The following is a 15,059-nucleotide window of genomic DNA, read 5'->3' on the forward strand; positions in this document are numbered from 1 at the left end:
GAGCACAGAGACTCTTAAGTGGGGAACCGTGTATCCAGAGCACTGCAGATGCTGCGGGGGTTTATGGCAGGGATTAACTGGCTGAAGGCTTATTATCGAACAGTTTAAAGAGTCTAAGGTTGTTGCTGCTCTCTGTTAAAAAGAACAACACCTCCCCCCGAGAGGTAAATTATATACATTATTCTCAATTCTTAAAAATCAACATTGAGTGCCGGAGAGGCAGCTCAGCAGTTTGGGAGCTTTTGCAGAGGATCCAGATTTGGCTTCCAGCACACATTACCTGTGACCCCAGTTCCAGGAGGTCTGATGTACTCTTCTGGGCTCCTGCATGCATGTGGTGTACATATATTTATGCAGGCACATGCACGTACATATAAATAACAAAAATAAAACAACTGGAATTTAGCAGCACTTCCCCACTACCCATTAGAAAACTTTAAGGAGGCTGGGGAGATGGCTCAGCAGTTAAGAGCACTAACTGCTCATCCAGAGGATCCAGGTTCAATTCCCAGCACCCACATGGCAGCCCACAACTGTCTGTAACTCCAGCTCCTGGGGACATGACGCCTATGACAAAACACCAATGCATTTGTATTTTATGAAAATACAAATAAATCAACTTAAAAAAAAAGAAAACTTGGACTAAATGGCTTTATGTTCATGCCCTAAACCTGCTACAAGGTTTACTATACCCATGGGGATAATACATTGCAAAGATAAACAGTCTCACTACTGCTCCCTTTGCTGGCGACATAGAAAATCACCTGCAGGTTCTGATGGAACCGAGAAAAACCGTGGGCCACTTTCTATTGAAGATCTTGTGGGTTACAAGAGTTAAATCTTTTGAGTCTCTAAGCTAATTTTCTTTTCGACATTAAGACTGAACATTTGAGACAGAAATTTAGCAATTTAAAGCATTTTTTTGGGGAGGGTCTAGATTAGGGCAGAAAACAAGGGTCAGAAAGGAAATAATACAAATGCAGTCACGTATAATTAGCCCCCCCCCCATAGGGTTTCTCTGTGTACCAGCCCTGATTGTCCTGGAACTCACTCTTGTAGACCAGGCTGGTCTTGAACTCAGAGATCTGCCTGCCTCTGCCTCCCGAGTGCTGGGATTAAAGGTGTGCGCCATCACTGACTGGCCTGTATAATTATCTTTAATGTCTGTCCTATCTCATAAAGGGAATGCCACTCCAGAGGTTAGGTCACAGCCTCCGGAGGCGTTAGTCTGATGTGATGAACCTTTTGCATAGATTAAGACCCTCTTCATCTCTCTGTTCTAAACTCAGTCTCTTTTTTTTCCTGGAAGGCAGTTTGTACATGAAATTCACAGCGACACTATTTATAATATCTCAAAAGTGGGAACAACTCAGATATTGGTAGACCAATGGATGGATAAGTATAACGTGGCATAGTCATGCGCTGGAAAATTACTCAGCCATAAAGAGGAAGGCTACTCCATGGATGAACCATGAGGACGCCACTCTAAGCAAAGCAAGCCATCCACAAAGGATACCATTTACGTGAGTCGCCTATATTATATCATAAAGCTGAGCTGCAAGGCCTGGGGAAGAGAAGAAAGGGACAGCTGTTGTCTGATGACTTCCAAGTTTCTGTTTGGGAAGAAGAAAACATGCTGGAAATAAACGACAGTGGGGGTCACAGTGCTGTGAATACATTAATTTTACCACACACCCAAAGATGGTGAATTTGGTCATGGATTTCTCCATAAAAGAAGACTAGCTGGGGAGCCCATGGGGTGCAAATGCAAGGCTTAGATATAATGGGGCTAAAAGAGAGACTCCGAAAAGATGACAAAAACTACAGCACTTATACATCAGAGTGAAAAGAACCATTGCTGGCGGTCTGGGAGCTGCTGCAAATGCATCTGCACCCAGGCCTGGGTCCTATGATGGATGCCTTGGTGCTTCCTGGTGGGCTGCACAGGAGGATTGTGTGTGCAGCCTACAGGAGCTTAGCTCTGCTACCAACAGCCCACTTCCTCTTCTGAGTGCAGTTAGCAGGGCTGAGTTTGTGACTGCCACCAACACACTGATTAACGCGTACTTCTAGTTGGCAATTCATGGTCCTTCGGCTGTACTGGACAGAAAGACGGATTGTTTATTCTCCACCCAGGAGGTGGCAGGAAAAACAGACTTCATTTGGATTTCTTTTAAGCTGGGTTTTGTTCCCACAATAGAAGACCTCATGCAGTTAGGTAAAAGTGGCATGCATCTAATCTTGGTCATACATACAAAGCCCCAAGGTGAATTTATGAGCTCTTCCTAGAGATTCAGGGATCTCATGCCAGTGTCCCAGCTTCACAGTAGGGTGACAGCTCTATGAGCATGTGTGTGAAAAATGCCCCAAACTGGAGCGACTTGAGGAAATGACATCAAGCCCAAATGGCCACTGCCCCTCGCATTACTTCTTTGGTGGCACTCTTGTTAAAATATTCATCTGCCAGGACACAAATAATAAACCACAAGGCAGAAATTTCTCCTTAGGCATGAAGACAAGGGAAGGAAAGCCTTCGGTGGCCACAGGATGTATTTCTGAGCCCCAGAGACCAACCGTCAGCCTGCAAGATGAGGTTACCAATAGCAAGGTATGAATCAGTTGCTCGTATGAATAAAAGGGAAAGAGACAGCAGAGGTGTGTGCTAATTCATACAGAAGGATTTCGCCTCGCCTTCTCCTAAGTGACCGCTAGTTTGCAAGGGAAGAGATAAAGCACATGGTGTAAACAGCTGGCTGCCTTCTGCGCGTGAAACCACTGCCTTCTCTCGTTCAGTAGCGGCCTTTTATCTAAACAACAAAAAATAATCCTGGGTCCGCTGACTTACACTGAGCACAAGAGAGAAGCTGAGCCTTCACTTAGAAAGCCTTAGACATCTTCACCTATTGCATACACGCAGCTATTAAGCATTTGCAGAGATCAAGGAGCTCTGAAGAACACAATTCTGTGACATCAAATAGAAATGGAGAATCAGAGGGAAAGCCACGGGGTACGTCAGGAAAAGCAGACATTTTATAACAGCCGTAACATACAATGTCTGGAAGAGTTCAAAAGCTCGGGGGCTGGAAGGATGGCTCAGTGGATAAGGACACTTGCTGCTCTTGCAGAAGACCTGGGTTCAATTCTCAGGTAGCTCAATCTGGCTCTGGGGGAGGGGGTTGGGCACTAGCTTCTATGGGCACCTGCACTCACATACACAGACACAGACAGACACATAATAATAAGGCTTTCAAAGGCTTTCTGCCATGAAAGAACCAAGAGTGGACAACGGACACATATACAAAGAAATACAACAGAGTATTTTGTATGTTCCCAACTCTCCAGAGCCAATACAAACGTGCAAAAGTAGGATTTGTTACATAAAATAAAAGCCACCATACGACGAGTAAAAACCATATTAAAAGTATGGACTCACAAAGGTAGCAGACCATGATATAATTTAACTTCTAACAACATTATTAGGTTACATATAAGTTACCCATTTAAAAGATGAATCTAATGAACTTAATATACCAGTGTTACATGTCATCTCCATCAAGTTTAGAATATTTTCATCGTTTTGAAAGAAACTGCATACTGGTTAGCTAATACATGGTATGATGAATTTTTACTGAAAGCATGTAGAAATGCTCAATGGGTTATTATTTTCCAGTAACAGGGTGAGTATCTGATTATGATACACGCTAAGGGAAAGGCCCAGTTACAGAGACCAAAGGTGTATGAGTCCATTTATGTTCAACAATCAGAAAAGGCAAATCTATAGAGAAAGAGAATGGATTCGTGGCTGCGAGGGATGGGAGTGGTTATGGCTACAGTTGAATGGTAAGCGATTGCTAGGGTTTATCAATTGGGCTTTTTTTTTTCTGGGATAATGAAAATGTCCTAAAATCGATCATGATAACGGTTGTCTAAAACTGTGAGCAGACTAAAACGCTGTGCCCTGTGCTCTCCGGTGGATGAGCTATACGCTATGAGAACTACTAGAGAAAGCTAGTTTGGGAAGGCTGCATCACGTATGTCAGTACTATGTGCAGAATCGGAGAGGCACTGGAAGAGCAGTCATTCTCCCCATGTAGATGACCAACGGGTGTTCTTATTTAATAACTTCCAACAGTGATTGTACATTAACTGCATATTAGCTAGTTGTAAAAAGCACGGACTGCCTGCCTAATGGCTCCGAGGAATTGCTGACTTTAGGGTGTAACAGTGGTATCAGGGTCATCTCATGTGTTAACACACATCATGTTTATCACACACACAATGGTTCTCAGTGGTTTACATGCTGTTGTTTCACTCTGGGCCGTGGGATTATTATTCTGTTCTATGTGCTTCTAAGCCATTTCCAACCACTTTGAAACGATCCCCCACTGTTTTGTGATAAGAACGCTGATGGAAAAAGAATTTCTCATCTCCCAGAGATGCATACACACCATACATGCTATTATGTCACAGGGAAGACAGCTGAGGCCTGCGGAGCTAGACCCACCGAACACCAGGAATTGTTAAAGCTGGGTGATTAATTACAGCGAGGTCACAGGGTCACTGTCTTCTGTAGATGATAAGGAAGAGGAACGTGCAAGTAGTAAGGACAGCGTATGTCCACACCGGCTTCAAAAGCACTGTGTGCACACGGATGCACAAATGCCCAGAAGGAACACTTCACCACTTCTCTTTGGGTGGTGGCTTACGGGGGTGGGGGTGGGGGAGGAAACGACAGTATTTTGTCCTGTGTGCTTTTTGTGTATTTTTAGAGTTATTTCTGTGACAGGAAAAATATCTGCTGCTCTAAAAATGTTTTCTCATGTCTAAGAAGTCACCTAAATGAGAATACGTTATGCAAATTGAAGTGCAAATGTTCCGTCTGGGCCCACAACCAGGCTGGGGCAAAAAAAAAAAAAGAAAAGAAATCCACGTCTTCCTTGAATAATTGCTTGGCTGTATACCTCAGGAATCCAGAGCCATGCTGCCCAGACCGCAGGTGTGACCTAGGGCACTCACAGCCATTCAGAAAGCAGCCAGTTGAAAGAAGCAAAAATAACATTGTTTGGGTGAGAAACTGAGAAGCAATGAGGCCCGCCATTTTCCAATGTATATTTAATCTGATTTCATCATGTGCTCATCTGGGTAAACCATCCTTTAGAGGAGGTTTCCAGCGAGCTGGGGAACGGCTCGCGTGCGCATGCGTTACCCACAGAGAACGCCGCTACACCCCCTCCCCCTCTACTACACCTGTCTAAGCTTTCCAGGAGGCTCTGCAGAGACACAGAGAGAGGCAGGATAGCAACTGAAGCACACATGCAGGAGTCTTTCAAACAATCCAAAAATAGGTAAGCAGAAAGCGGTTGGTGTTTCAGGAACCTACATAAGCTCCGAGGAAGAATGAAAGGGAGACCTTCCCGTGTGAACTGTCATATGAAATGACCTTAGTAGGAAAAATCAAACCAATCACCGTGACTTAAGATGCCACAGGTAAAAACAGCCTATGACCACCAAGATTTCTCCCCTCTAAAACTTTTGCTCTCAGCATCCCTAACAACACTAGCTTATGCTGCAGACATCCATAACCATATTTATTCTCTTTCTTGCTAGATTTTAACTTTCTTGAATGCAAGAATCAAGTCTTGGAGTCATCAGAAAGCTCTGTGTTTTGCAAGTCAGATGTCCCGAGTTCAACCTCTGGATCTGAGTTAAAAGTCTAGAAGTCTGGCTACAGTGGCGAGAATCTGTAATCCCATCACCTTAGGGGGGAGATGGGAGGCCAAGAAGGAAGGCTGCCCCAAAGCTGGCAGAAGAATGGGCCTGGAGTATATAGCAAAGAATGAACTAGAGAGATCCTGCTTCAGTGGAGGGGAAGGAGAGGGCCAACTCCTGAAAGGTGTACTCCATACATATATGCTCCATGGCTCGCTCTGTCTGTCTGTCTGTCTGTCTGTCTCACAAACAGCAACAGCAGCAGCAGCAACACCAAAATTTGTAGCATTGATGAATACGACATCAGGGGATATATTAATAAGTGGCATGCCATTCTCACATTTAAGCCAACATACCACAGTCATGATGGTAAGAGCAAGCTCTGATCTAGAGATCAGTCAATATTAGCCAGGCGTCTCCTCCTTTTTTAAAGAGGCTAGTGATCAGAAGAAAGGGGCTTGTTATATAAAGGGGAAGTTATATAAGGAGAGATTCAACCATGCGTCCTTGGAAGTCCTTCCATGCCGAAGAGCTGTCCACTAAAAATAATCACACTTATTAGGAAACCATGACTGGGGAAGACTGCTCGGTACATATGGGAGTTCGCAGCACAGTTAATCAGTTAAACCCCAGGCTGCAAATGCACCCGGAAGTCTGCAGCCCTAACAGTTCCTGAGTCTTCTGTAAGACGTGGGCTCTTGGAATGGGGATGCGGCTCACTGGTGGAACGCAAGGCCTGGGTTTGAACCTCAGTACTGGAAAAACAAAACAAAGCAGAAAGTCCACTACCGCCAGGGCGATGGGTAGATGTGCAAGTCCGACCACCTAAGCTGGATCCCTGGATTCCCCAGTGGAAGAGACAACTGACACCTGAAGGCTGTCCTCTGGTCTCACATGTACACCATGACATGTGTGCCCTACCATCACGTATGCAATGTACACACACACACACACACACACTCTTACATACACAAACAGTAAACAAAGAATTCCATATACTTCTCGTTTTCTCCTTCTTAGTCTGCATATTTTGGTAAGCCCAATTTGCTGAAAAACCTTGAGTTGGAACCAAGCTAATGTTTTGGACAGAGAAACTTCATTTCTAAAGGCACCTGAAGCAATCATGCCGGAGAAAGACATTTGGCAGAACAGCCAGACTGCTAAGTGGCTGTATCAGGTACTGGCACGGGTGACCTGAGCTCCCCTTAGGCACAGCTGTCCCAGAAATGAGGACTGGCGACACCGATGGAGGCTTACTTTGTCTCCGCATGATGTTAAACACTTTACCTGAGCTGTCTAATTTTTTTCTTCACCTAGACTCTATGAAGCTCAAGAAACAAGTTAGTTAATAAGATTAAGTATTAACCTCGGCCCAACTTTAAAAAGCTCGCAAAGCCAGGATTTGAGCCTAAATCTTCCTGACCGGGTGACCTCAGTTATTAATACCAACAATGGAATGCTGCCTCTCACCCCGAAAGCGTCAAATGACTCAATGATGTTAACTGGCCATGCAGCCCCATGGTCTTTGCCCAGCTGTTGCATTTGATTGACATGCTATATCTCCTCAGGAAACCACAGAAAGACACAGGTGACCAGACTTAACTTCTCTAGCACGGACGAGAGGAACTTTTTCGACATGGCCAGCTGGGCCGGCAGTTACTGCAAGGACTCAGCCTACGAAAGAACCATGGGATGTTCACACCACTCACCCATCTGAATTCCACACAGGATATCTGCCTGGAATGTCTGGGGAGTCTGAGAGCTGAGGCTGTCATACACTGAGAGCCAGGACTTCGCTGATGCTAGCAAGGGGACTTCCAGTGCTAACTTGTTCTTCTTTTCATTTCAACTTTACCCATAACAATGGACTGAACACTTACTGCGTACTGAGAATTAACCACGGCAAGTGTGGGCTACAAACCCGAAACGTCCCAGCAGCCCTCCCCAGCTGCAGGGCTAGCCACGGGCACCACATTGAGGAGACGCATGCTTCCTGGGATCTGAATGTATTACACACTGTACAGCCCTGTGGTGTACTGAACAAGGCTCTGCTCACTGCACCAATGAGAGACTATGGTGAGGCAGGCTTACGGAATTTCTACCATCACAGAGATGGCGAGCCTGTGGGGAGCTGAGATGTGAGCCCAGGCTGCCTGTGCAAGGCCCGGCTGCTCGATCTCGACCCTAGAGCCGTTGTCTCATGGGAGGAGACAGAGACAGATTTATGGAAGTACAGTGTGGACAATGAGAATGAGAAAAGAGAAAGAAACGGATGCAAATGTTATTCTGGTTTATTTTGTGAGCTTGATACAGTCATTGGGAAGACAGAACCTCAGCTGAGAAGGTGTCCCTACTAGACTGGCCTGGAGGAAAGCCCTCGGGTCATTTTATTGATTAGTAATTGATGTGAGAGGGCCCCAGCTCACTGGAGGTGGTGCTACCCTAGGGTAGCTGATCCGAGGTGAAAGGCTGCACGAGCCATAGGAAAAAAGCCGGTAAGCACTCCTTCCCACTGGCCTTTGCAGCATCAGCGCCTGCCTCCGGTTTTTTGCTCTGACTTCCGTCAGCTCTGGCCTGTTAACCCGAAAGTACAAGAGGAAATAAGCCCTTCCCTCTCCAGTTTGCTTTTGGCTATGGTGTTTTATAATAGTAACAGAAACCCTAAAACAGATTATATATATATATATATATATATATATATATATTAGAATACCGGCAAAGGGGAAGGTGACTGACTAACTAACCCCATGTGGGGTGAGAAGGAGGATGGCTGGCATTCTTGGAAAAAATGCCAGGGTGGCAAAGCCAGGTAGCAGTGGCTATCAAGGTTAGCGGAGGAACAGCCTGGGTAAAGGCATGGAGGTGTGGTGCGTATGTTGTTTGGTGAGCCACCCTGCATGTTTCAACAGTTGGAAAGAGTCAGGCAGTAGAAACAGAGTCCGGCTCCCAGAGAAGACAGGATACAGGATCGAGTCACTTCACTGACTTGGCCTTATCAGGAAGGATGTTTTTATGTGGGACACAAGGAAATAGGCTTTCAGCGGTAGAGGAGAGTGACTGGATTCACGTGTTTGAATCTGTGAACAAGACGGAAGGGCGGGGAGGAATTGGAGCTTACCTGCAGTGATAGTGAGGGAACCAAGGGAAGGGGGAACAGGCATTAGAGCAGAGGTCAAGGCAGCAGATTTGTTAATTCAGGGGGCGTCTGATTTGGGGAGGGGGTGGGATGGGACTAGGGGTGGGGAGGTTTTATTCTTTTTTTTTTTTTTTTTTTTGATTTTTCGAGATAGGGTTTCTCTGTAGCTTTTGGTTCCTGTCCTGGAACTAGCTATTGTAGACCAGGCTGGCCTCGAACTCACAGAGATCCGCCTGCCTCTGCCTCCAGAGTGCTGGGATTAAAGGCGTGCATCACCATTGCCCAGCTGGGAGGTTTTATTCTTAAGAGTGAAATCTGGGGGCTGGAGAGATGGCTCAGAGGTTAAGAGCGTTGCCTGCTCTTCCAAAGGTCCTGAGTTCAATTCCCAGCAACCACATGGTGGCTCACAACCATCTGTAATGGAGTCTTCTGGCTTGCAGGCATACACACAAGAGTGAAATCTGATTCTTAGGAAACCTTCCGTGGTCAAGGCCAGCTGGGCTTCTAGCGGGGGACACGGACACGGACAGAGAGGGGTTCTGCATTTACAGACTCAGGACGCCTGATGGCAGTTCTAACTGAGGCTTGCTGCCGTGATTTTCAGTGTCCTCTGTGAAGTGTCAAATCCCCCACTGAAGGAAAAACCACCAGTGTTTTGCTGGTGACTAACCACCAGCCTCACACTGCACGGAACACATCTGCCTATAGGCTCGGGATACTGCTGACAGATAATTTCCACTTGGTGTTCGCATACCATAAAAATGGCCTTTCATCTCATTTTACCTTATTCCTTGAAGGACTATTAAAAGGTATTTCAACATCAATTGAGAAAATCAAGACGGAAAAGGCTACATTTCCAAGCTTATATTGTTTTCCTGTCACCCAGCACATTTTTTTAGTTGTTGTTGTTTTGTTTTTTTCTTTCATTTTTTGGTGACCTAGAGTTCAGTTCCCAGATCCATGCAGCCCCAGGGTGTTCAGAAACAAAGTCCACCCAGCTCAGGGTGAAGGTGACTCACATTGGACCCAGAAGGAAACAAATGGCCTCAGGCGGTTGGTGGTGGTGGAATAAATGGGGCTTGGGGTAGGGGTAGGTGAACGAGGGCAGCTGCCTTTCCAGGAAGTTGGTGAGGGAAAGAATTCAGTTGAGGCAAGAATGAGGAAAATGGAAGAGGGGAAGGCTCACTTACTGATACAAGAAATCAGGTCATTAAACCTTTCCTTGGGAAAGAGGGGGTTTTCCAGCCCCCGGAAGTAGAGCTTCAGAACTCCAGCCACAGAGTTAATATCGTGGTTGCTCTGGTCATCGGCCAAAGGATTTTCACCTAAAAGAGAATTCGTTATATACACAGCACTTTTTTTTTTCTCTCAACAAAAACCCGAGTGTACACACACACACAGGGACATATGAGTCTTTTAATTATGTCCTCTGAAAGATTATATGGTACTAAAATTGAAATAATTGGTTTAGATATCCTACCCCATGATTAACCTAAAAATAGCTGGCTAAAATAAAGCTTAAAAAAGTCTTATGCTACCAAACACTCCCTTAGAACTTGCCCAAATCTTAAAATAAAACATTGTAGGGTTTATAATTTTACCCAGCATCTTTTTTATAAAGCTAAATTCAGTAAGCTTAGGTTGACATGAACTAGGAAAAACTACATTCAGCGTTTCTTACTTGTCTGGGAGAAAGATACAGTTGGGGTTGGTCTGGCTATGCAATGCGGGTCAGCAACATTTTCCAGAAGTACCCGACATGGGCTGCGGACACCTGCACTAAGACAGCAGCTGTTCGTGGAGGTGGCATGGTGGGCTGATGGCATATTTGAAAGCCGCCTTCAACAGTGGGAGACTCCGGGGCCAGGGGAGGAGACTTGACAAATAAACCCTTACTCATTCCCAGGACTTTATGTGAAAAGTGAATGTTAAAAAAAAAAAAAAAAATTGACCCCAAACAGAACTATAGTTTCCTTTAGGGCAAATAGGTCTAAGATAATATCCGGCTCCTTACCCTCCCTCCCTGGGAAGGAATATGAATCAGATTTCTTCAGAGCACAGCATGGCACAGAAATGTACATCAAACTCCACTGTGCACCGGCAGGCCTGGCCTTCCTTCCCACAGCTCACAGAACAGTCATTACACCTAACACAGGCTTGCCTTTGGGGGAGCTTATTCTCGGGGGCCTCCTGCTTCCCTTCCCTGTTTTATAGGGCAGAAAATTGCTGAGCATGAAATCAGAAGAATCACTTGTATTATTATTATTACTACTACTATTATTATTATTTACTCTTATTATTTGTTTTGCCCTTTGAGAGAAAAATCTCACCTAGGTATTCAAAATCAAGAGGAATTTCCAAGGTTAAATAACAAAGTATTCATTTGTCTGTGGTGGCCACAAAGAGCTCTGTGTGGGCTTAGCCACTTCCACTGGCCCTCACCACAGGGAGGAGGCGTGGCATGCTTAGCCGCTGATGGGAGTCTGTCCCACGTGTATGGGTCGGAGACTTGGAAACCAGAAAAGGACATTGTGGTGCCAAGTTTACCTCTTCAACCAAGGTGTCCAACTTCAAAGGGCTCTATGGCAATGTTAGATCAGAGACAATAGGACACAAAGGGAGATGGCAGAAAACTCCGTGCTATCACCACTCTGCATTTCTGCTCTGACTGACTTCCAAGCAGAGGGAAGGCACAGATAAAGATGCGATGCAAATCATGATAGTTGGCAAGTGTTAATAACCAACAGCTGGGCGGTGGTGGCGCACGCCTTTAACCCCAGCACTTGGGAGGCAGAGGAAGGTGGATCTCTGTGAGTTCGAGGCCAGCCTGGTCTACAAGAGCTAGTTCCAGGACAGGCTCCAAAACCACAGAGAAACCCTGCCTCGAAAAACAAACAAACAAAAAACCCAACAGCATCATTAAGGGGTCAGCTATTTTCATAATAACGTAATAACCCTGGGGTTTTGCATATGAGGAAACAGGTAAAATTAAGACTGGAACACCTTGGCCAAAACCCACCATCAGCAATAAAAGAGACTTTGATTCAGTTCTGGGTCTTCCTGACACTAGGTCGGTGTATGGTTGTGAGAATTATAACACATTCATTAACAGTTTAGCCCAACTTGTATCTCAGCAATCATGAACATAAAGAAGGCACCGACCCAGGCCACAGGAAGGGAGCCAGGCAAGAGGGTAGGAGGACGGAGAGGGCCACTGACAGAAACCGGAAGTGGGAAGGAGATGCCCCACCCCCACATGTAGGCTGAGTCTAGAACCCTACCAGGTGCCACCTTGACACATGCCATAACCAGTCAAGGTGAATCCTAAACCCAGGGACCAAGCCCATAGGCTTTTCTGCTTTTCACAGCAATAACTCATTCCCAGCTCCCACAACAAAGCCCGTGCAAGATGGAGGCTTAGGGGCCGCTCAGAGTTGAGTGTGCAGGGCAGAAAACAGAAGAGAGAGGTTTTTCAACACGTTTTACTTTTGGGGAGAGACATCCAGTTACCTCTCTCGAAGGAATTTTTGATATCGTTCACTTCCACCTGCGAACCAGACACTCTGAAAATCCCCTGATGCTGAAGACCTACAGGGAGACAGAAGAGACAATGTGAGAAACCCTGCTGAAGACTTCCGGGCAACAGAAGGGAGAGCGAGAGAAACTCTCTCCTGCCCTACAACCCCACCCCCACCCCACTGCCGCTGCAAGAATAAAATTCCAGCAACAAACATGCTTATGGAAACAAACCCACTACTTGCTTTAAAATGAGGTTCCACGGTGAAGACTGCTTACCATAAAGATTAATGAACCGAATGCAGCTTTCCACGATAAGAGGGATAACCTGGCCTGAGTCCTGGGGAGAGAGACAGAAACCGGGAAATGTCAGAGGGGCGAGTCACACAGAGAAATAAGCCTCAGAGTTTAGTCGTTAGAGTCAGGTGACCTCTTCCAAATACCCTCAACCCCAAATCCTCCTGAAAGAATGAAGAACAGAAAGAGTGACAAAAATGGATGTGTAGACAAAGGTGCATTTCAGTTCTGAAGCAAGCTAAATTAAATACATTTAACATACGCTCTCCTAGAAAAGCTAAGAAGCTAATTCACGTTTGGAGCGGTGGTTGTGATCCCCCAGCTGGGAGGCTGAGTTGGAGGTGAGAGTGGATAATACCATCGCCTCACACAAGAGCAACGAGGCCCAAACCTAACTTAGGTGTCTATGCCGAAATGAGTAGCTCCTTATGAGAGGTTATTACTCAAAGTGATCAGCGTGGAGCATGTCAGAAGAATGTCGTACAGCTCAACTGCAGTGCCTCTGTCTGACTGGCTGGTTCAGGATTCTTAGGACCCTCCCCACCACATCGCTACGCCCGCAGCACCACGGGGTGGTGGCAGTCTCTAAAGCCTGCTGTATTGAGTTAGTCTGCATCAGAACTTACTGAGCTTTATAAACTTAGCCCGTCTTAAGGATGAAGACAAGGAAGACTGCTTTGGCCTTCTTGGTCCAACACCTTGTAAAATGGTCGCCATCCTTTACTAAGAAAATGCTGGAAATGATTTAAAAGCCACATGTATAGGATGTCAAATGAGTTGAGGGGCCACAGAAGCCAGGTAAACATGTTCTGATGGCATGCACTCTGGGAGTTACAAAGAATGACTAGGGATGGCGTCGCTTCACATGTCCTTTTAAGACCCATCTTTTAGGAATTAGATCTCTCCAGGAAACTCAGGACTTGAAAGGGATCAGCTGAAGTTGGGCAGACACTCCTGAGGAGTTTTGTTCCGAAACGTTAAGAACTTGGTCTTAACATACTAGGACAATTCGGACCGTTAACTTTCCCAGTCCAGCTGGGAAGGAGAGACTGGGAATGATGCCTCTTGGCGGCCCAAACTCTTCTCCCTGTCTTCATTGTCTCCAGAGTGGGCAATGTGCTTCTTAAGACACAGTTTTATTGTCAAGCTTTAAGGCAATCAGTGGATAAGCCACTTAATGTTTCAATTACTTCTGGAGACTGTATTAGGTTTCTCTAATGAGTTAATTTGTTTTAGGAGCATACGTTTTTATGAATTCCTTAAAGAAGAGCCTTAAAAAGGAAAACACATTTTAGTGAAGGGCTAGTTGGCTCATGAACAGTGATGTGATCACATCAAAATCTACCGAGTACGTGAAGGGATCTTTTTCTGTAAGACACAAGCATGGCTTCATGGAAGCAACATTTTACAAACAACTCATGTCACACTGCAATTTAAAAGAGCGACAAACAGTTTTTACGTGTGAGTGATGAAAAAGAAGATTAGTTTACATGAAGACAGAGAATAAAAGATTAAAAGAAAACTGTTTGCACTCAGCGAGTTCGCATCTTCATGGCATTGTATGAACCATTCTCGTCCTCACTGTCCCTTAGATGATGGCTGATTTCTTCCCAAAGATCAGTATCTCATTTTAGATAGAGTGCACTTTGTAGTCAAAATATAATGAGCATTTTAATCTCATAGATGCCAGCTGTTTGGGTTGAAAATATTTAACAAGGAGTGAAATTATGGGCTACTTTCCAGCTACTACCATTCAACCATCTCTCTGTGTCTCAGTTCCCCTGGGGGAAGATGGTTTTGCTCTTGTTGTTTCTTGGGGCAATTTGGGAGAGCTCAGACGCACTCTCTAGTAGTAGTAGAGAGAGAGACCTCAGCATCTCTCGGTTGCCCGGGTGCCAGAGACTCTTGAGTGTTCCATCTGCACAGCACACACAATGGATTTTTCACGACAACGCCCTTAGTCTTTCTCTAGTCCCTCAGTTTGCTTGCCTTTAGCTGACAGTTTTTAGTGGAGAATTATCAAAATCCCTACTGTGGGCATCAAATTAAGCAGCTGTTCCTGCACCACAGCAGCAAAGGGAGCAGAATGGTTCCTTTGCCTCGCTGGCTTTTCTGCCTTCTCCCCATGCCAGGCCATCAAGGGCATAGCTCACTGTCTTCCTTTGATTGCTTCCCTCTTTCTGTTTAACCAGCTTCTGTCAATAAGCTATGGGGTGGGAAACTAGATAGCAAGTAAAATTTGACAATAATTTATATTAAATTAGAGTCAATAGGAGCTTAAGGCTCAAGGCAATGGCTTTGTGATTGCGATTTAGGTTGTTCGGTGGTCTTTCACTTAATCCCAGGGTTAGGGCTCACTTTCAAGGCTTCCAGAGGTTTCTAATTTCTCTCTTTGTATGCA

At 45.3% G+C, this 15,059-nt stretch overlaps 1 protein-coding gene across 2 annotated transcripts in view; it reads right to left on the reverse strand.

The window, feature by feature from the left end:
• The window catches only part of Srgap1 (SLIT-ROBO Rho GTPase activating protein 1), a 283,329-nt gene that overhangs the window by 32,692 nt on the left and 235,578 nt on the right, over positions 1-15,059 (reverse strand). For both annotated transcript variants that reach the window (XM_041665937.1, XM_041665936.1), the window contains exons 13-15: positions 12,641-12,701; positions 12,356-12,433; positions 10,036-10,170 (exon numbers count right to left, since the gene is read on the reverse strand). In XM_041665937.1, the coding sequence (XP_041521871.1) occupies positions 10,036-10,170; positions 12,356-12,433; positions 12,641-12,701 (274 nt within the window). The remainder of the gene's footprint in view (positions 1-10,035; positions 10,171-12,355; positions 12,434-12,640; positions 12,702-15,059) is intronic.

Source organism: Microtus oregoni, unplaced genomic scaffold, assembly GCF_018167655.1.
Source record: "Microtus oregoni isolate MIOR12 unplaced genomic scaffold, Mior012 000001F_ref0000356, whole genome shotgun sequence".
NCBI lineage: Eukaryota > Metazoa > Chordata > Mammalia > Rodentia > Cricetidae > Microtus > Microtus oregoni.